Raw genomic sequence first — 22,633 nt, forward strand, 5'->3', positions numbered from 1 at the left:
GAAAAGGGCAGTAGAAAAGAGGGGAACCCACTGGGATTAATAAGGTAAGGACTCCCTCACTTACACCGTGACTTAGGCACAAGTCACAGAGTGAAGGGACCTGAGCTCTGCTCCCAGCTCTGCCACCAATGCTGCACAACTTCACAGCATCCCTTCCTCTTCCTCTCTTTCTTCCATTTCCACCTTCTTTGCTTTGCCTGGGTTAGTTTGACGAGTTCTCCTCCACGTCCACTGAAATCACAGCTGGGTTATGGGGTTCAGCCTTACAAAGAGCAGTCTAACGGTGAGGGCAGCGAAGCATGAGAACAGATTGCCTGGGGAAGGGGTGGGAGCTCCGACCTGGGAGGTTTTTGAGAACAGGTTAGACAAACATCTGTCAGGGATAGTTTAGGCAGACGGGATCCTGCCTTTGGGCAGAGGGGTGCAAGGTCCAGGTCTGATTTTGATGATTTTGAGGTTTTCTGGAGCAAGGGCTGAGCCTGCCAGCCTAACTGTAAGGTGCCTTTCTTTCAGAGCAAAGAGCTGACTTCAGCAGGGGCTCCTAGACATCAGCATCATGCAAAATTACAGGAAGCGAGGTGTCTCAGTAGGAAAAGTAGGCTTTTCTGTAGAAAAAGTTATGGCTTCTATAATAAGAGACACCCCCAATAACATTGGCTTAACGTTTCTGCCATTTCCACAATATTACATAAAGGTTTCTTTGATTTACACCAGGCCAAGAGGAGCATCATGCCTCATGTTTTTTTGCTGATGGCCAAACTGCGCTTTTTACTTTACCAGATTTATTCAGTAACTGATTTTCAAAGACATTTCCTAAGGGTTCTTGGTTGTTCTTTTATTTTTTTCACATTTCACATCTCATCTACCTCCACTCATTACATAGGGCAGCAGCAGCGTTGTCACCAAGGGAGCTTACATTTAATAGCAAGAGAGGAATCTGTAGCATCTCCCGTCCCAAGAGGCCACACGATGCGTGACTTTGATTTGTTGCTGTAAGACAGGCAGGGATGAAAGCAATGTGCACTGCCAGTAAACCCTTAAGGTACTGGGTTCCTCCAGCATTTGATAAATGCCTTCCGCTCCCACTGAAGTCACCAAAGACCATGTATGCAGAATAGGTCATCACCCTTCCTTCCCATCCAAGTTAATGTGCTGGGTGAGGGGTCATGTGTCGTTCCCACCAGCTCTGGAGAGCCCACACCCATAGCTGTGGGGTGTGGATGCCCTTTGACAACCTGTAGCAGAGCTTCAGGAGCATTTAGAATGCAAAATCAGGAATAACATCACGACCAGTTGTCAGATATGAAGGCAGGGCTGACACATGAGCAAACAGGCATTTAGTGAATTAAAAGCAGCAAGGATAAGAAGTAGAAGCTGGGAGTTGCAAGTTTCCATGCTTGGCAAAGCTCTGGACCAGACTTGCAATGCAAAAGAGAAGAAACTATAGCAGTGATGTATAGCCCGAGGAAGAGAATGCTTCATCAAAGCAAATATTATCGTTTGGCTTAAGATGGGTTAACATAGACAAACCCAGAGACAGAGGTGGAAGCTGGAACCCTACATGTCTCCTGTGAAACCAAACCCACAGCACCTGCCTCTTCTTCCCACTCACTCACAACCCTTTTCAAAGGGCCCTCCATCACCACCTGGTGGTTATGCACACCCTGGGTGCCCATCCTTTTCCTTGCCTGGGAGGGTAAAACCCATGTGCAGTTTGGGCTGAGAGATCATCTCCATAGGAGAGAGGATCTCTGTAGTCTGCACACTTCCAGCTCCCCTCGCCACGAGGGCTGGCGAGCGTATGACACGGGGCTGGGCAAGAAAACTGCTTCTCTCTCATTAGGTAGGTGGGTGTTATTTGAGCTTAAGAAACCTGGAAAAAATAATGTAAGCACAAGATTAATGAAATTGGCTTGTCTTTTGAATACAAATGATGGTTGAGAAGGAGTTTTCTGGAGGTGTTTGGTATCCTTTGCTTTGACAGCAGGGTTTTGTTTGTTTGTTTGTTTGTTTGTTTGTTTTTTAGGTCAGGTAGTTATGCTGCAACAACTCTGCTGCAGTTTTGATTATGGTAGGCATCATGTAGCAGGAGACAGAGGCTTGGCACTACCTACAGCTGTCCACAATCCTGAAACTGTTTTGAGGTCACCAGCTCAAAAATCTGTGTGATATAGTGAGGAACAGAAATTGTCATCTCTGCAAGCTTCTTGGTGGGCATCAGAAAACCCACACCATTCTGCCAACCCAGGCTGGATGTTCAGGCTTGTGACAGCTTGTTCCTTGAGCTGGCTCCTAAGCCCTGTAGTAGCAGTGTGTGGCACTTTTCCACACCATCGGATGAGAACTGCATGGCACCCACCTCACTGGTGTGGGCACAGGAGTGTGGGTGGACAGCTGCCCTTGACAAGTAGTCCACTCACGTTGGTGGAGGCAAGCTAGACACTTTGTGTGAAAGCTTCAGTGGTTTAAATTACAAGTAAATACAAGCTATGAGCTTTTTATTCTTGATATTATTACTGTCCAACCCCTAGCTATCACTTGACAGTGAAGCTGAAGAACTTCCATTTATCTCATTCCTGTGCACTTATATTCACCAAGAGCTCTTTGCACTATGTTGAATATGACAGATTGCCAAGTATCTACTTTTCATGTTCTTGCTCAGTTTCCCCATTCAAACCAATGACACATTTTCAGTTCAGCAGAATAGAATTATAGAATGGCTCAGGTTGGAAGGGACCTTAAAGATCATCCATTTCCAACCCCCTGCCATGGGCAGGGATGCCACCCACTAGATATGTTGACCAGGGCCTTGTCCAACCTGGTCTTGAACACCTCCAGGAATGGGGCATCCACAATTTCTCTGGGCAATAATAAGCTAACTCTCACAACAGCTAAAATGAACCATTATTAGGACATGCATGCAGTAGCGGGTAAGCTGTAGTTTGAAAGCAACATGGTGCAGATCCTTTTCTTCAATGTTTAAGTACTAGGACCCATTTCTCCATGTCCAGGCCCAAGACCAGGCTAATTTGGGATCAGTCTCTTCTCCCAAGTACCAAGTGATAAGAGAAGAAGAAATGTCCTTAAGTTGCACCAGAGGAGGTTTAGGTTGGGTATTAGAAAAAAATTCTTCACAGAAAGGGTTGTGAAGTATCAGAACAGGCTGCCCAGGGAAGTCTCCATCCCTGGAGGTCTTCATAAAAGGTATAGATGTAGAGTTTAGGGACATGGTTTAATGGTGGAGTTGGCAGTGCTAGGTTAAAGGCTGGAGTAGATGATCTTAGAGGTCTTTTCCAACCTAAATGATTCTAGGATTTTAAAATTCCATTATCATATTTCACATACTTTTCTTAGCCAAACTGCCATAGCACAGCAGTGTATTGCCATAAGATTTGTGGGTGACAAAGTTCAAGGTCTGCACCCGCTTGGCCAGAAGATGCGTTCATGGAGGAGCACAGCTATTTCCTTCAGAAAAGGGTGGTGTAGTTCCGTTCTTGAGGTTACTGCTCTGGCTGGGTGAGCTGCTGGATTTGTTCGTTTGCACACCCTCAGAGGATGTGCTCCGTGCCGTAATGTCCTCACATGCACTCTTCTGTGATGGACAAGTACAGAACTGAATACAACTTTAGACAAGTGTTCAATATATTTAGCTCCCTTCTCCGCTTGCAAATTGTACGAGGGCTTCAACTATAATCAGAATATCTGTCATCCAGAGCTTATCTCCTGGCTTATAATTGCTTGTAAATCATCCAGTCTGTGTCCCGGGCTTTGCAATTGTCTTATTCCTCTCTGTCTAAATAGATGTGCAGTCCCATTGCTTCAACAGCTAGCTGCGTCCTCAAGTGCTTGGGATTAGAAAGCAGGAAGAGGATGATTGCTCTCCATTTCAAAGATGGGCAACTGAGGCAGGGGCAGGGCACATGAGCTGCTCTGAAATCATGTTTTTTTAAAACTGAGACCCTTATTCCTCAGGAACCACAGATCCGGCCTCCAAACCATGCTTCCTCTCATGAGCTATTTATAAAGAGGCTTTTGTTGTGCTCTGGGAGCTGCATAAAACATTTCTGCCTCCCCAACAGGGTGAAACTGAAACCCACAAAAAAAAAAAAAAAAAAAAAAAAAAAAAAAAAAAAAAAGATTGCCAAAGCCTGCTGGGGGGTGGGCAGCTCCCCTGCAGTTCCACCAGCACCCAAACCCCACTCCCTTCTCCAAATTGAGCCTGCAAAGCAAAAACTTCTGCAAGCCAAAAAAATTGCTTAATTGCCTCAAATTGATTCCATGGTTTTATTAAGATATTTGCCCAGCTCTATTATGGTTAATTATTTGTATTACAGTAGACTCTGAGGCCCCAAGGAGAGATCAGGGCCCCATTGTGCTAAATACTGTACAAGCACATAATAACAAAATCACTCCTTGCCCCAGATAGCTTACAATTAGGTGGAAAGCTGCAGTGGAAACATACCACAGCTGGTGTGAACACCTTCTGGGAGAGGCTAACGTGGATTTCCAAAGCCAAAAGGGACCCTGGTGAGAGCATGGGCTGCTCTCATTTTGCATGCTCCTTGCAGCCCCTCTTTTCTTGCTGAGCGCCGGTGGGAAAAATCAAGGGAGAATGTAGCCCAACAGAGGAACCCCTTCCAGCCCCGGGCTTCGTGGTGGGATGGGGGGAAATAGAGGAAATAAAAAAGGGGAAAAAAATGAGTTCCTGTGCAGTTTTTCCCTTTGCTTTTTGTTTCCATGCATCCCTAAGCTCTGGGCTTAGACGCTGGGCTGTGGGAGGTTCATGAGGGAGCTTGTTTCCCTGGGGATTTCCAGCCTCATTCCGCAGACGCACCGCGTTCCTCTGTTTAGGTGAATGCTAAGAGGAGCACACGGCTCTCACCCAGCCTCGCGGAGACCCCGCACCTTCGTCTGCTCCCCAGCCAGGGCGAGAAAGAGGAGCAAAAGCACAAAGGGGAACCCTATGCTTCTCCTTCCCCCTCCTCTTTTTGCACCCTGGGTGCTGCTCAAGCTCTGGGTGCAGCTCGGGGCTGCTTAGGAAGCACCTTGCATCGCCCATCCCTTTCCTGTACTTTTCCCTGTGTTGCAATCCAGGGTGGAGAGGACGTGAAAGACAGCAAACTGTAGGCAAAAAAAAAAAAAAAAAAAAAAAAGGAAAAATCCAATTGTTTCCAAACACTAAGCTCAAGCCTCAAGCAGAGTGGGAAGCTCCAGAGATAACTCGGTGTCTGTGTGTGTGTGTGTGTCTGTGTGTAAAACGGCCTTGCAGAATCCCCCAGCTTTAGCGAGGCTTTGAAAAAGATCTGGGTGGTGATTCAAAATCCAGGTTATGACCTGTGACCTTTGGATGAGAAATTGTTGCCATTTAGGATGTGTTAGGAGGTCCATCCTTTTCATCAAATGCGTGTTTCTTCTTGCTGCGGGAGGCAATCACACCGGTATATCATTAACTCGCAGAAAAGGAGGCTGTAAAAGAAGTTGATGGGGGACCTTAGCCCACACCCTGCTGGGGTCTGCTCGGAGCACAATATCCCAGCGACCATGAGATTAAGCTAAAGAGAAAAGTGAAAATGCTTTTCACGATTCACACGCCCTTTAGATTGTTTTATTAAACCATTTGAATAGGGATTTCCCTTTCGGCCGACAACGGGGCCCGGCCAATGCATAGTTCTAGGTTGCTATGACTTAGTTGGTGCTGGCTAATCACAAGTGAGGGCAAATTTCATATAAAATATCTGGGGCCATTGTCAACCTAATGCAGCGTGACAGTGCCAGCACAAAGGGGGATTCATTCACCCCAGCAGGTAATAAGGACGATTTGCCATACCAACCAGGCAGTCTCGAGGGGGGCTGTCAAATACGATCAGAGCAGCGAAATGGAGCCTCGCATTCCATTCTCAGGTGGGCGAAGGCAATCCTTTTGTTGGACCATGTTGCTTCTGATAACAGAATACAATTTTTTTTTTCTTTTCCCCATATCCTATTGACCAGCGGGGCTGTTTTGCATAGCGGTCTTCGGGGCTCGCCTTTTTTTCTTGGCTTTTTTTTTTTTCCAGGCCAGGAGGGACCCCGGTGATCCCTTCAACCTGGAAGGCGCCTCGGAGAATTTCAGCCCAGTCCTTCCCTGCTCCTTTTCCGCCTTCCCCTTTCATTAAGGACTCGGTCCTGCCACAATGAGCGCGGTGTATCTCTGCTAATAACCCCCAATTGGCACACAGCTTCCTTTTGTCTAAAGCCTTCCAGGGACATCAGGCCGTTGGGGAGACAAGGGCTCGGGGTAATTCGAGGGGCCGAGAGGAGCGCACTGTTTCAGGACTCGAGACGGAGATGAAATATTCAGAAGAAGGCATTTAGGGAGGTGGGGGGGCATCAGCAGCCCAGCGTTTCACACATGACCAAGCCAACAGAAAGACAGATAAAACGTGCTTGGGTTTAGCAGGGTAGGTAGGGAGACATACACGGTAACGATTAGATCGACAGAGAGATAGGGCGATAGGGAGAGCGATAGGGGATGTTTGCTTTGCAGGTATCATACGTGGCTTACTGATACCAGGCCGTCCTGCTGATTTGCCTGTCTTGGGGGTCTGGTTACCTGCGATCACCTGGGGTTGTTTTGACAGCGGCTAATTGTCGGGAGCATTCCAGCCCCCGACCCGCTCAGGCGGGCAGCGAGCACCAGCCCCGCTCCCGGGCTGTCCACGATCTGCCTCTACCTGTTTGGGATTGCAGGTTGCAGCCCTGGTGTGATTTTACAAACTGTGGATTTTACAAACTGTGTTAATCCGACCTCCTTCAATCCAGCGTTCCCTCTTATCTGTATCGCCTTCATGTTCCCTGGCAGGAATTGCCCATTTAATAATTTCCCTCCAATGATCTGAATCACAGCTAATCTGATCAAATGTCTTTGTAGGGCCTTTCATCTTCCCAGGGATGTGTTGACACTAGCATGCTGGTTCAGAGGAAACAAGAACTCAATCAGAACTTCGTTCAAAACACAGATGGGACCCAAACCTAACCTTTCCTTTAAGATATGCAAAAGTGTGGTTAGCTTCTTGTTATTATGCTTCGTATTTGCATAAGTCTTTGCATTTTGAGGCCTGATTTTTAAAAGGATAAAAAAGTCAAACAAACCCTGGAGCTGGATTTTGATGAGAAACGGTGCAGAATCAGCTGGGCATGGAGTTGGCATGGCTTTTGGGGAAGAAGGGCAGAGGCTGTGGTGTCACACACAGCCCAGCATGGGCTGTGGGATCTGCTCCACTCGTGGGTGCTCCAAAGCCCAGCATGGGAGAGCTGCATTTCTTTCACCCCATTCTGGGGTTAGACCTGAAAGTCTTGATTACCTGCAGCCCCCAAGGACTGGGATTTTTGCAAAGCAGGCTTCTCTAGACTCAGAGAGAATCCCACTTGGGAAATGCTGCTAACAACTAAGGGACCTGAGATAAACCTCACAAATGCAGCAGCTATTTGGGTTTTACCAGCATATGGCTCCAAACCATTCAAATCAGTCTGTAAATCTATGCTGAGACTGTCATCTTACAAAGAAATGGTAGGAGAATTGATTTGGTGATCCTCCTGCATCCCTTCAGATCTGCTGTCATTTAGATTGCTCTTGCCCAAGGGATCCCATGCAATTATGCTCTTCTGGAGAAGACTGATGAGGGTTTGCATGGCTCTAGACACACACATCATCCCTGTGCAACACAGAGCTGCTCTGCAAAGTCCTAGAGCTACTGCCAAGACCTGCAGCAGCACCAGACGAGGTCTACACAGCTCAGCACACAGGCAGGTTGAGGTACTGATGTTTTCCTGCAAGGCCTTATGCAAGAGGAGTGATCCACGCATGAGCATCACTCCTAGGGTAACCCACTCGGTGATGCAGTCACGAGGCTATGATCTTCCTGTAGTCTTCCTGAAGCCTCCAGAGACATCTCAGAGTCACAACAGGACTTCAACAGCTTCCTTCCTGACTGGCACTGATGTGATTAAGCAGAAAGTCAGAACCAGGGCACTTGGCTACCTGGCACTTAGATTTGGAGGGGCACCAAGTAAATAAATTAAAGCTTTAAGAAAGCTCAGGATCTCTTCCTACTGCTTGTACCTTGAAAAACATTTTGTAGTCAGTATAAGTTTAGCCAGCTGTTGAATTTGGGAATATGCTCTGCTTCACCCTCCCTCCAAAAAGCCTGGCTTGCCTCCTGCTTTTATAATCATAGAATCATAGAATCAGAATTATTCAGGTTGGAAAAGACCTCTCAGATCATTTAGTCCAACCTAGTCTAACATCATATAGTCCAACCTAGTACTAAAGTTCACCACAAAACCAGGGTACTAAGTTCTAAATCTACACATTTCTTGAAGACCTCCAGGGATGGTGATTCAACCACCTCCCTGAGCAACCTATTCCAATGCTGCACAACCCTTTCAGTAAATTATTTTTTCTTAATATCCAACCTAAACCTCCCCCCCAATCTTTGTGTTGAGCCAAGGCCAACATCCAAGGCCTCCACTTGCTCCTCAACACCTTTCAAGACAGAAGGTGCATCTTGAAAAACAAGCAGAAGGCTTGGTAAAAGCATTGGTGAGGGGATAACTGAGGAGACTTCAGTGGCAGGGCTGGAGAATCTGTTGCAGGACACCGACGCGTTGAGGATGGCAGGGCTGGTTTGGGGGACATGAATGCTGGAAGCAGGGGCTTCTCTGGAGAAGAGCAAAAGGAAGCTTGAAGCTGAGCCAGCCAGCTATGTAAAACCCTTTCAGTTGGTTTATCTGAGATAGGATCCTCTATTGCTACAATCAGGAGGAATGTGGTGAAACTGAAGCTCGCCTGCCTCCGAGGCTGTGAGAGCCAATATTTTGTTTCCAACGTTCCCAGTATTTTCCCCACAAGCAATGTCAGGCTCACAGCAGCCGTGACACCTCTGTGATCCTCCTCCTTTACTATGGGAACAATGCTTGTTCCCCTCCAGCGCTTGGGCAGCAGGCAGCATGGATGGATCTGTCAGCCAACATGTGCCAAGGGGTTCCCTGTTCTCTGCTTTCACCTGGTGCAGTGCCAATATTTAATAGTTCTGATTGGCAAACCATTTGCTTCTTTGTCATCATCATAAAAAAAAAGGAGAGAGAGAGAGAGAGCTTTCAAACATTTTTTTCACCTTTCCTCCTCCTTTCCCTGAGGAAAAACATGTCCTGTGATCTGAGATATGACCCTTCACGTCTTTCCTTATCAGACTTTGAGGAAGGGATTGGTCTAGTGCAAAGAGAGCATCAGAAGGTGGGGGACATCATCCCCAAGTCCTGAACTCTTGGTTCTTGGCTCGGAGGGACCTGCTGGTTGGCAGGTTTTGCACAGAGGCTGGCTGGGCTGAGAGGACTGGAGAATTTTCTCTTGGTATGTGGGGCAAGAAAGGCTGTATTGCTGCAGGTGGTCTTGCCTGTTCTGCACACAGATTTCAGGGCAAGCAGGACATTCATGTTAGTATAAGCCAATATCAAGCTTGTGAGTTCACCAGTCCTGTTGGATTTCACTTCTGCTATTCAGAAGGTAGCTGCATTTCTATATTTGTTGATGTGAGCCTAAACAAACCCCAGCTCTGCTGAGTGGCACCTTCTTAATATCTGATGAGGATCTGGTTGAAGGTGCCTCTGAGAGGTATTCATCTCATTCAGAGATGAGATTTTGTCCATTCTTGGCTTCAGTGTAGTTGCAAACACGGAGCAGGTAGTAACATTTACACCATCAGTACTTCAGCTCCTGCATCCTGATTCACAACATTCATTGGTATTTATCTTTTCTGGCCTCCTCTATATCAATCCAAAATCATCCAATATGGCCATTTATTCAATCCCTTTTGGTTTAACTTTTACCATGGAGGTGTTTAGGGGTGCCCCTCCCCACAAGGGAATGGCACAGCTCATCTCCCACCTCTAGGTAAGGTTGCTCTCTCAATGGATTTTGGAAGGAACCCACAGTGTGATAGCAGCTGGGCACTCCTCTTGCTACCACAGCCAAACAAAATCCACCTTAGCTTGAGACAAATGTTGGGCTTCCAAATCTCTCAATGCTCACTTTACAAATTCCTCACTGTCTTCCTCCGTTGGACAATTCTTTCCTCCTTTGCATTCTCCATGATGTCTAACCTGCAAGAAGGACCCCCAGCCACAGTAATGAGATGGAGCCATTAGCACAGGCTCCCAGCGTAAGAGGTGGGGCTGTGCTGACTCCAAACACCAGAAGCACTAGTCTCTTATTTAGATTAATTTTTTAATCCAGAGTCAATGTAGTGTCAACTGTTGTGCAAATCCTAGCATGAGAGCTGTGGGTTTGTATCCCCTCAGGCCAAGGAGGGAATTTAAACCCTTTCTCACACTCCCTGGGTGCATGCCCTACCAGACAAATGTTGGAAAGACTTTACACTTTCCACCCCTCAGAGATGGGTTTCTGAAACAGGTTGCCTGGATGTCTAAAATAGCTGACACAACATGCAGCTTTCTCTGCTCTTTTAGCTTTGAAAAACAAAGCAGAGAGAAAGCGGCATGCCTCCTCCCTGCAGTCTTGTAAAGCAGCTGCCACATTTTCTCCATGTTATCCTGCTTACTAAAGGACTCTTCCAAGATCACTTAAGTCTATGGTGTCATAACTTCCAGGTTTGCAGCCACACCACTGCAGATCCTCTTCTAGTGGGGGCCTAGGGGAAGGATCCTCTGTTCAAGAGCAGAGAAACTAATGATCGCTCGGAGGAGTGTCTAAGATCTGGAGACTATTTCCTTCACTGTCATACATTTCCAGAGGCAATCTGTCACAATTCTATTATTTTTCATGCTTTTTATAGATCATTCAGCCCAAAAAAGGACCAGGTCAGTGTTTCACTCCAAGGGCCATATTTTAAAAGGGGTGCTGGCTAGGTTCCAGGAGGGGAGTAGAGGGTTTCTGGCATGGGAGTTTTAGCTCCCCAGAGCACAGTGAGTAGCTGTCCTGGAGACGTGAAGGTTCCCTGTGCTAAGGAGCTTCCACACCTTCAGGAAGACCATCCAGAATAGTGGGGTACTGAGTGGGAAGCCCTTGGAGCAGGGTCCATCCCTAGTACTTGGCTATCTGTTCTCCAAGCTGCTGAAGTCTGCTTCCTTCCCTGCAAGATGTGCAGCCCAGAACCACTTCAAGCAAGACACCCTCCTTTCCTGCCTTTCTTTCTAAAATGACACAGATCTCACTGCTTTCTGTTAAAGAGAAGTCAGCAGAAACAGCAGTGCCTGCTTTCTTAGAAACAGCCTAGCTCCTCAAGCTGTGGTCCAGGACACAGAACTTGCAACTTCAGCTCCTAACACATCTGGCAGTGGCTGTGTTGCCCTCTCCCAGGAACTTGCTGTTGCCACCAGACAACTGTTCAGAGAGGAAGAAAAGATTTAGAATGTCAACAGTAGGGAGAACAGGGCTCAGTGCTATGGTACAAAGGTGGTAAAAATGGACTGTAGATTTTTTTAAGACAAAATGAACCATTGTGTTCAACCTTCTGCTTCATCACAGTCTTTCCTACCTCAGATCTGGGATATCCACCAGACCTGGGGTTAATCATTTAGTCACTGATAAAGGTTCACGAAAAATAAGTCACTGTCTGGGCAGCAGAACCTACAAGACCAGGTTTCATATAATAGACAGTCCAAATATTTATGTGGTTATTCATTTGCCTTCCTCACTCCACATCTTGATGACCCTTTGTTTGGCTCCAACACCTTCTGCCCACAATTCTGAAGACATCACTGAATTTAGCATTGCAGGTTTCTGGGGAGATAAGCAGGATTGTCCTCAGGTGTACGGATAAGGAAGCAGAAGCACAGACTGACCAAGTAATGTAAGAAAGTTGTGTGAAAGTGGGAAATCAAATCTTAGCTCACCTCATCCTCAGACCTCTGAATTCTCATGATTAAACTGCCCAACCATTTCTCTCTGCATCCTGACAGAGGGCAGTCAGAGATGTTCTACATGGACCATTCACTCTCAGCTTCATAGACTGGGCTTCTTAGGAAGCAATTTCCAGAAGTGACCAGTGACTTGGAGAGGTCTCTTTGTGGGGGTACATGCAAAGCACCCCACAAGGCCCTCTGTAAGCCTCAGCACTCTTTTCCCCAGTAGGCAACCCAGTCTAAGGGGGTCCAAAATGGGATACCTTAGAGCCATCCAAGTCTCTAAGCCCTCCAGGGAAACTCAAGAGCAGGCAGGAATTAAACAAGCTGAAGCCAGAGCTTTGGTGACCTTGTGCTGCACTGAAAACAAAGTGTTTAAAATGCTCTTAAGTCAACATCCCCATGAGGTATTAGTCCCTATTAACCTTCTCTTGCCAGATGACTTTCCAGAAGCTCTCTTCAAGTCATAACGAGCTGCTTGTCTCCTGCTACCAGAACCACCCAGAGAGGAATGAAGAGACCTGACAAATATACTGCACTTTCCTGTTATCTTTGCAAAGTCTCTTGCATTTTTATATGGCACCTTAATAACCCCTCATTTCCATTACAAGTGCATGCTTTCCTTCTGCTTATCTGTATCTCTATACACTCCTTCTCCATTCCTGCAGCCACACCGCCTCCGGCTACAACCTGGGGAGCTCTCCAGAGCTCGACAGGGTCAGGTCTGCTTAGTAATGGGAGGACAGTCCCATAACTTGGTAGGTGGCAGGACGTGATTCACGCGATGGCGCTCCTCCATCTGCGTCAATATTGAACTCGCTGCCTTAAGTTAGGGGTAGGAGAAGTAATCCCAGTGCCCTAATTTCATGCAGTCATTAAGAGATCGGCTGCAACTTTCTCAAGAGACAAACTCCTAACCCCAGTGCCCGGGGCCAGATTTCAGCTTTGCTCTGCCTGCCTACATTCCCCAGGTAGTTACGATCAGATACAATGCTATTTGCTTCCTGTTGTGTGCTGTTAAGTGGTGGCTGCACTCCACCCCAGGGGTGGCTGCATTTCAAAAGCAGGGGAGTGATTACCGCATATACAGGCTGTAAAAGGCATTGGGCTCTTTCTGGGAAGAGGAGAGACAAGTATAATCGGCGCCTCTTAAGGCAAATCCTATCAATACCCTCCTGGAGCTGAAGGCTTTCAGTAAGGGCCAGCACCAGTGGAGAGCTGAGGTAACAGACCTGTGATTTGGGCACAAGTGGGTACCTACAACCAGATCTGTGCTCCTGTAACCCCCTGTTCAGCCGTAACCCAAGTCCTGGTAAAAGCAGAAGTACTGCAGACCCTCTGGCTGCATTGCTCCCTTCTGAGCCTGTGGCTGCTGCTGAAGCCTGGGTAGAATCCAGCATCTGGGGGCTCCTAACCCAGGGCCACCCCTCTCAGACCCACACAGGACAAGGCTTTCTGTACCAACACTGTGGCTGCAGCTGCTTTCTTTTCAGTTTTAGCATGGTGAGGCCCAGGGTATCTCCACAGCATTCACAGACACCAGTTCAGTGCCTGCAGCTCCTTCCCAAGTAGCCAAAGGCCTGGATCAGGCCTCTGCCACAGAGCAGGGGAAAAAGGGTGATTCCTGAGCCATGAGAGCTAACCTGCACAATCACTGTGCTTTAGCCTCCGCAGCTACCGGGCAGAAGGGGTGAAGATGAAGGAAGTATCATCATCTTCCTCTCCTGTCAGTGGTATAACATCGTATCAAAAGCTTTCAAGATGAGCTAGGCCACAGTTGGAGGAAGTAGGTGTTTCAGCTGTTCCCTGGTCGCTGTATCCTCCACCTCTCTGCCAGACAGTGATGGGATTTAACCCACCAGCTTATCTGACTTGATGTTATGAGAAGCCTTTGCCTTTCACAAACCCGGGCACTGGCCATCAGAGACACCATATCGAACCCCCACTCCAAAGTTCTGGTTTCTGGATCCCAGCTGGGCTTTAGCAAGGGCAAGAGGCCAAATCCCCAGTCCAGTTAGAACTGGACTCACCTGGTCATGCCCAAAAGTCAAGCTTTCACACAGCTCAGGAGCTGTACGGTCACAGTTGTGGGTAGCTGAGATCCTCCAGGCTGGACAGATGCTGAACAAGGATTTTTCAAAATCACATTGTGGAACTGAGGGTTCCTGCGTTTTCCTTTTTTTGGTTCCAGCCCGCAGTGACTTACTAACCTCACGGTGCGCACTGACATCGTGTTCCAGGACATTGCTCATACCTTCGGCTTGTAAATTCATGCACATTATTTGATTTGCATATTGTTGTGTTTGGTAGTCTTCCCAAAGCAAAGAAGCACTGTAAAAGGTCTTGCTTAAGCCTTCAATCCAGCCGAGACTTCTCTGCAAGCATGCAGTTTTGATTTCCCCCCAAGAACATGTTGGATTTGGGGCTTGGCATATTAAATTGTCCATGTGTTAGTAAAACCTGGAAGCATCTAGAAGGTAAATATTAAGCCAAAATGCCCAGGGAAAGCTCAGATCAGCAAAATGTGGTCCAATGAAGGTTTTAGAGGATTTATGGAGGTACCTTGTAAGATGATGCAAAGCTCAGTGGAAGCTGGTGAAGCTGCATCAGCTGAAAACGTGACCTGCCTTCTTGGGTCCATTTGCTGTACTATCCTAATCATTCAAAAGGCATCAGACAGCACTCTGTCTTGGCTACCTGGTCTAAAGGCAAGACCTATAGCTCTGGTGGATAAGGGTATAAGGTTAAGGGAGGAAAGTTATCAGAAAAGTTGTGTCCTTAGAACTGTCTCAAACTCAAGGATTTGAGACTAGCCATTTTCGTGATTAAAATGTCATTTTGCTGAAGCCAAAAACCGTCACAGTTTTCTGAGGTGTAGTGTTGAACTCCAAGGTCATTTTCAAGTGCATGAAGAAGCAGAATGAGATGAAAATTGAAGAAAAAAAAAATAAAAGGTGAAAATTTGGTATATTCCCCTTTCTCAAAGCACTTTGATTGGTTTTCATTTCAGCACATTGTGGAAAAAGCACTGGAAACCAGGAAAGCCATACTAACACTGAGCTGCCCTTCTCCTCCCAGCTGTAGCTGTGACAAAAAGCTGTGAAGGAAGGTCTCCACAGAGACCAAGGCTCATCAGTCCCTATCTATGAAATCTTTTGGCTGATCCCATCCCACGTCTGCGGCAATGGGCAGAAAAGGAAAGCTCATTCTCAGTCCCCTTAGCAGGAGCCTTCGTTAACCAAGTGAACCAAGCTTTTGGTGTGTGCAAGTTGCTATATATTGAACATTGTCCCCAGGTGAGCTTGCCACACTAGGAAAAAGGTGGCCTCAAGGTGGAGTGTGGGGACAACATTTAGTTTACATAGCAGTCACGATAGAGTAGTATCGGACCACCCTGACATTTTTCCACCTTCCAGCCATCAGCAGCTCTCCCAGTCAGGGGGTGCTGGTCCCGCCATGAAGGGTGACGGCTGGCATTAAGTACAGATCTGCATTCATGGCCCAGCTTCTACACATCTGAACCTAACATTGCAGCTCCATGTATGGGTACTTGGTGCATTGCCAGCGAAGTACTGTATAATATAGTTTGTATGCCCTGTGAAACTCATTTTTCCACTGCTTTTTGTCTTGCCATGGCCCCATCCTAAGATCTTAGTCAAAAATACATTGATCTCAGGGAGCTTGCATCAAGCCTGGTCCTCTCTGCACAGGAGCTCACTTCCATAAAACAATGTCTTTAGACCACAGAGGAGATTTCCCTGGCCTTCTGCTATGCCCTCAAGAGAAGGCATTCACAGCTCTGGTCAACGGCCACTCTTAGTCCTTTTGTTGACCACTATTCCTTGATTTCTCTCTTTCACAGCTACCAGGGAATCAGCCTTTGTCCATGCCATTGCCTCTGCTGGAGTGGCTTTCGCAGTGACCAGATCCTGCGCCGAGGGCTCAGCCACCATCTGCGGCTGTGACACTCGCCACAAAGGCTCTCCAGGGGAAGGCTGGAAATGGGGAGGCTGCAGCGAGGACGTGGAGTTTGGGAGCATGGTGTCTCGGGAGTTTGCTGATGCCCGGGAGAACAGACCAGATGCTCGGTCAGCCATGAACAGGCACAACAACGAAGCTGGAAGGACCGTAAGGACATTTATTTTCACTTTCTCGATCTCCTTTACTGATTTCTTACCTGCCACATTAGAAACCTGTACTGAACATACAGAAGGAACTGAGGGAATAATCACACCTAAATCTGGGCAGGTTTACGTCATGAGGTGATGATACAAGCCCCATAATAGTTCTTTTCAGGGAGGTGGTCAGTGGATCTCTATGCCTGGACTATGGGAGCTAAAAGTAAATTCACCCACTCAGAGTAAATGTCTACCTTGGAGTTAGTTGTACAGATGTCGCTGTAGCGAATGGATCAAAACAGGCAGTGCTAGGATGTGCCTTGGACACCCATGGAGCTCACAAATGGCATTATATCCTTGTGCTTAGGCAACTGAATCCAAGTCTGAGTGCAGCTGACAGGCAGGAGAAGTACATCCAGGCCTACCTATGAAAGGGCTTTGCTGCCTAAAGTGAGATTTAGGTACCCAAATGTACAACTGCAGACCCCTTGCTTTATACTACGGACCTATAAAATCTATAGACATCTCAGCTTGTGCCCCAGAAGTCCCCAGCATTTGTACCACTCTGGACACATTGTCTAGAGAGTCCCATCAGGATGGAGAAGGCTGAATCACTGGTGTCCATGGGGTGAGATCCTGCAGGAGCCCTTGCAGAGAGCCCAGTGTTTTGTGGTCCTTTCCCGTGGGACCACCACCCTACCCTGTAGACTTGAGAGTAGGGAAGAGCAGGGAAGCATTTCCCACCTCCCCTCTTCTCAACACTCTCTTTCCCAGAGAGTATTTACATAAAATGATCGAGAATGTGACTCTGGTGCCTCTTGATTAAACATTGCACAAAGCCAACTAGTGCATTTTTACTTCAGACAGACACTGAAAAAATATAAGGGAACTGAAAGTACTGTCTTGCCCTCCTCACAGTAACTGACTCACAAACAGTGAATTTTCTGTGTAAGGTGGAAAAATCCCGATAACAGGACATTCTCTTTTTCATCTCAAGAATACCCCATAAATGCCTGAAGAAAATAATCTATGGGAAACAACTTGTGAAATTAAATCACAAACCTCTTGCTAATGGAGACTACTCCACAGCACCTGTAAGATAATAGCTTTTTTTTTTTCTCATGCAGTAAACTTGAATTAGTTCATCCCCTCAGTGGAAGAAAGATACCTCACTGCAATCAAAAGAGGTTAATGTGGTCTTATTCCCTCGGGAGCAGACCTTACATGTGCCTAGGAGGACTGTGCCATGAGCCATAACAAAGCAAGCACAGTTGCAAAGGGCTAGGAAACCTCTGTCCTTACTAGAACTTTAGTGTGAGCTCCTCAGGTGGCCAAACCCCTGTGGAGTTATCCCACCTCACACCACAGGACAGCTGGTCTGAAATAGGGAGTACAATCTTTCAAAATAAAATACCGCCAGAAACAAAACTTGTCCACAATGAAGATGAATACAAGGAATAATGTGGTTTCCTCAAGCAATGGCCCAAATCATTCCAGGTACCTCAAGGTACATTGCTGGTGGTAGTTACTGGGAGAGCTAATGAGATAAAGAGGACTGTAGAGAAGCTGTGGAAAGGAGGGATTTTCCTTAAAGTGAGAATCCTTGGAAAAATTGAGCTGTGGACAAACATCCCTGTGATCTCAGGCATAGAGAGAGTGTTCACATTGAGTTATTTTTGGACATTTTACAAATTTCAAAAAGTAGGGAGCAAATGTCCTATCTGAAATCCTTTGTTTTATAAAGCACTAGTGTTTGTGATTCTCACCATGCCAGCACTCATGGGGTAGCTGTTCCAGGCCTCCATGCTCAAGTGTTTCCAGCTAAACCTGAGCCATAGGCAAAGTTTCATGTTATGAACTCAAACCCTACCACCAGGCCAGAAGCTTTGATTAAGTTCAGCATGATTATATGAACCAAACATTTTGTGGTTCTCTCTCATCACTAATTACAACCTCCTTTGCGGCGTGTGATACTCTGTAAATAACACAGGAAAGCACCTGGTGAACATCAAGGTGCTGATTCATGGCAAATCTTTTGGACTCAGGCTGGCGCTAGTCTGTTCACGTACCTAGAAATTTGCTGATCAGTCTGAAAATGCAGATTATCAAATAAGTTGCATAAGGCTTGTCTCCCACCTCAGAATACTGGAGGGCAACACCTCTAAAAACCTTTAGAATAATTTCATGAGTGGTGAGAGCACACAGCAAACCTCTAAGCTCAGCGATCACCTTTCCATTTACTCTAGGATAGTGCTTTATGTTGAAGTCTGAGCCTTTCAAAATCAGAAATTGGGCTCCTAATTTTTCTTTGAAATGTTTTTAAAAACATTGTGCATTTGGCTTAAAAATAAAAAATAAAAAATTACTTTTCAGGTTTCTGAACATAGCCTAAAGGCTAGAACATTGTTTGCTTAAGTAAACATGAAAACATACATAAAAGATGGAACTGTGAACTGGATGCTCGTGCCATTTCTCATTTATTTAATTTCCAATGGAATAGCTACATATTCCACTTATGAAAACATTGTTTTAGCAGGTTTCTGTGTTCTTTGCTTTTCTGCCTAGATGCATCTGAATTGTATTCTTAGGTGACAATACTGCAATGCTCACACATGAACATCGATAAGATAAAAGTTAGAGTGTACAGATCACTTCAACCCTGAGTGGAAACACTCAATAGATGCTTAAAGTTGGGGTGGGAATCAGAGATAGCCACTGAAAATAATAAAGCTGTGAAAGTTTTATTTGCCTCAGACCCAGTATCTGTGCAGTGCATTGACTGAGGGATAAGGTGATCCTTGTTCACAATTGTGCAAATATAACTATGAAAACACTCCAAGTTCTTCAGGAAATCCTGGCTAAATAGCAAAATGATTTGTGTTTTGATTACAGACTAACGTCTTCCCTCTTCTTTGCCTTTCCCCTCCTTCTCTTTTCCAGTCTATTATTGAGCTCATGCATCTGAAGTGCAAATGTCATGGCCTCTCAGGCAGCTGCGAAGTGAAGACCTGCTGGTGGTCTCAGCCAGACTTCAGGGTCATCGGTGACTACCTCAAGGACAAGTACGATAGTGCTTCTGAAATGGTGGTGGAAAAACATCGGGAATCCCGTGGCTGGGTCGAGACCCTCAGGCCCAAATACAACTTCTTCAAGGCTCCAACTGAGAAGGACCTGGTTTACTACGAGAACTCACCAAACTTTTGTGAGCCCAACCCCGAGACAGGTTCCTTCGGGACCCGTGACAGGATCTGTAATGTCACTTCCCACGGGATTGACGGTTGCGACCTTTTGTGCTGCGGCCGCGGGCACAACACGAGGACTGAGAAACGGAAAGAGAAGTGCCACTGTATCTTTCACTGGTGCTGCTATGTCCGCTGCCAGGAGTGCATACGAGTCTACGATGTCCACACGTGCAAATAAAGTGGGCAAAATCCTTTGCTGGGCTCCAAGTGGAGAAACAGATTCGAGCCTACTTCCTCTGAGGTTGCAGACATGAGAGAAGTCTACTTTTTGATATTAAAAGAATTAAAAAATAAAAAAATAAAGGCTAAAACTGGTTGGATAGAATAGGTCTAATGACTTCTGGGCTATCCTGAGGTACATCTGGCAGTCATACAAGTTACGCCACAATGATGCATCCTGTAGGAGACAGCGGCTTTATAACTAGCCGTCGACACAGCTGGAAAGAAGAGCATCAGCAAAAGCATGGATTTGCTCTGCTCTCGCCCACTTGAAGTGACTTGTGTGATTAAGTGTCCTTTGAAAGACTTGCATCTTCCTATGTATCTCCTTTTCCCTCAGCCAGGGAGAGGCTGTGTTGGACAGCAGCACTAAGCTTTCTGAGATCTATCTACATACCCAAATGGCCAGACTCTGTGCATAATATGAGCAACAACAACAGCAGCAAAAGAAATAAAAGCAGATAAGTTAATGATTTTTTTAAAAAAATGCAAATTTTCCTTTGCTTTTGCCCTGGAACCAGGGAAGTCTACAAATATATTATAGAGCTGTAGAGTGGACAGGCTCTTCGCATGAACTTTTTAGCATAGTAGCTTCTGCCAGATTTGACATAGGATGCAGTGACACCTTTAGAGTGGGAGGGAGGGAGAAGGAAAGGGAAAAGGAGAGAAGAAAGAGGACTGCCGATGGTTTCCTGCAAATGCCCTGTTGGCACACAGGTGATGTGCATGGTACAAAAAATTTCAGTGCCTGATAAGTGAAGTGAAGAGGACTCGGTCTGTGCATTGAGAAGGAGACAGTCCCATGATGGACGTGGTGCTCCAGCTGTGGCTCAGCTAATGAGTCTTCCTCGGAAAAAAAACAAGCGGTGCAGGGTGATTCTCCTCGGGCTGAACTGCAGCTGGGAGTGGGATATCTGACTCCTGAGCACCCCAACTCACTCCAGTAGAGGAGGAGAGGGAAAGTGTTTATCCCTCCCACTCCATTAAAGAACACCATTAAAGAACAGTGGAAAGTGCACTTAGTCCATCCGCTCTCCGCACCCTATGCAGGCTTCCCCCGGGCACTTAGCAAAACCCTTAGACCACAAGTCTGTCAGGAACATGACTCTGAAGGACTGTTTGTCACCCAGTAATTTACGTGATGGTGAACCAACCCTCTCCCCCCGCAAATTGGAACATTTTCAGACTCTAGACAAATTTGGTTCCTCGCCTAATTTCTACAGCCATTCCCATATCTAAAAGTGGCCCAGGTTAAAATGCATGGAATCCAGACTCTGAATGAGCCCAGAGGTTGGACTCAGAGCCAAATCCCAACTGTGCAGTGCTGCCCCGTCTCCGCTCTTCACTTCCAACTGCCCTTCTTTGCACGCTGCTCTACTTCAGGCATCAGATCAGGATTGCCAGTTTACAGAAACACCTCTCCCTTCTTCTGCAGGCATCAGGGCTTCCTTCAGCCACGTGGGTATCGGGCCTGAATCTCAGCCCATCTCGTTGGTATTTACAGCACTGTAATTCTGCTCTCTGCTTGAGTTATTCCTGGTCAATACCAGCAAAAATGAGTGGTGAATTGAGCATGGAGTCGTAGCCTGTTTAGCCTCTGATGCAGTTGCCCTATGAACTCTTTGACTCATTCATACCCTTGAGTTCCTATCTTGGGAAAGAGACTAAGGATTGGCATTTTTTCTTTCCTTTCATTGAGGGAGAGAGATGGGTTGTGATCTAACTCCCAGCAAGCCATAAGAGTCTTTTCATGGAGAGCAAGGCAATGTAATCATGATTGTTAGCTAGTTCACACCTGGATATCTGTGTAGAGAAATCAGAGGGCTCTTCTCTCACAGCACATCAGCTTGTTCCCGGAACAGAAAGAGAGAGTATGCAGAAGAGACAGGGAACAAATAGAGCTTAATCCCATCAGAGAGAAAACGGGAAACGATCCCTCCAAGGGTTGACTCCATGAGTCATGGCGTCTCCCAGGACTACTCCTAGGCTGGTACAGTTTATGCATCACCCACCGTATGTCTCAGGGCTGTGCCCAAGGACACGATGAAGGTTTGCGTATTGATGGAGGCACTTCTGTTAATGCTCTGAAAAAAAACTGCAATGAAATGAGAAGAGAGATACAGGAGGGAGGGAAGGAGAGAAGAAAAGATCAAGAGAGACAAAGAAAGAAATGGGGAGAAAACTGATTAATCTGTACATGTAAACATTGCATGCAGTGGATGGTCACACATCAGCTGATGGAAAGCGATAAGTCACTAAAAATTGAGAAAAAGATGAACCAATGAATAGAAATATGGCTGATTTTTATAAAACTGTCTTAGGGAAAAGGAAAATCTGATCATTATAGCAAATAGAGAAAGAGGCCACTACAGGGGGAAATTGCCACAGTAACCAATATTCAAACACAAGCTGTCAAGAAAGAAAACACTAAAGGAAAATACATACAAGGTGGAAGGCATTAATTGAAAAAAAATAGACAAGGGAAGTTAAGTCTGGTTTATTTAATGTAATGTAGTGCTAGCAGTCACAGTGAGAGATGTTACACATATCCTGCCAGGGACTTTTGTCAGTAAACACTGCCCCAACAGTGTGGATGCAAATCACTGCAGATCGTGTTCTGTCTCGGTCCATTGACTTCAGCAGGACCACACCCGCAACTAATTTTACCCTGATATCTTTAAACAAAGTGATTTCAAACTCCTTGTTTTACACCATGCCAGTGAAGAAATGGGTTGAAGGATTTGGCTTCCATGCATGGGGGCACTGAATTTTAACCCCAGCCCATCTGCAGCATGCTGTAGATTTAACCCCAGCCCATACAGCATTCACAGTTTCTGCATTTTTGCCAGAACCAAGCTCAATATCACTAGCATGTGAAGCTCTTTGAGAAGCATGGAAACGACAACTAGGCATCTGCTGAGCAATTGCTTCTTAAGATGAACAAATAGATTTTGACTGCAGCAGTAGAATTTATTTCTACTCTATATTTTTCTACTAGGATCAATGGCAAGACACAAATAAGTGCAAAAGGTGATTCATCATAGCCTAGGATGGTATCTAAGCTAGGTTTGGTAAATTGCCTTCTGGATGAACCTCTGTCTTTCCTCCAACCTTAGCTGATGAGCTCATACTAGATGACGAACTTTCAGACTG

General features: G+C 46.2%; 1 protein-coding gene across 1 annotated transcript in view; it reads left to right on the forward strand.

Annotated features, from left to right (window-relative positions):
- Positions 1-22,271, forward strand: part of WNT3A (Wnt family member 3A) — a 101,003-nt gene extending 78,732 nt beyond the window's left edge. The window contains exons 4-5 of the mRNA XM_035319678.1: positions 15,764-16,029; positions 18,960-22,271. Coding sequence (XP_035175569.1) covers positions 15,764-16,029; positions 18,960-19,439 — 746 coding nt within the window. The 3' untranslated portion in view covers positions 19,440-22,271. The remainder of the gene's footprint in view (positions 1-15,763; positions 16,030-18,959) is intronic.
- The last annotated feature ends 362 nt before the right edge of the window (positions 22,272-22,633 follow it).

Source organism: Oxyura jamaicensis, chromosome 2 (assembly GCF_011077185.1).
Source record: "Oxyura jamaicensis isolate SHBP4307 breed ruddy duck chromosome 2, BPBGC_Ojam_1.0, whole genome shotgun sequence".
Classification (NCBI taxonomy): Eukaryota; Metazoa; Chordata; class Aves; order Anseriformes; family Anatidae; genus Oxyura; species Oxyura jamaicensis.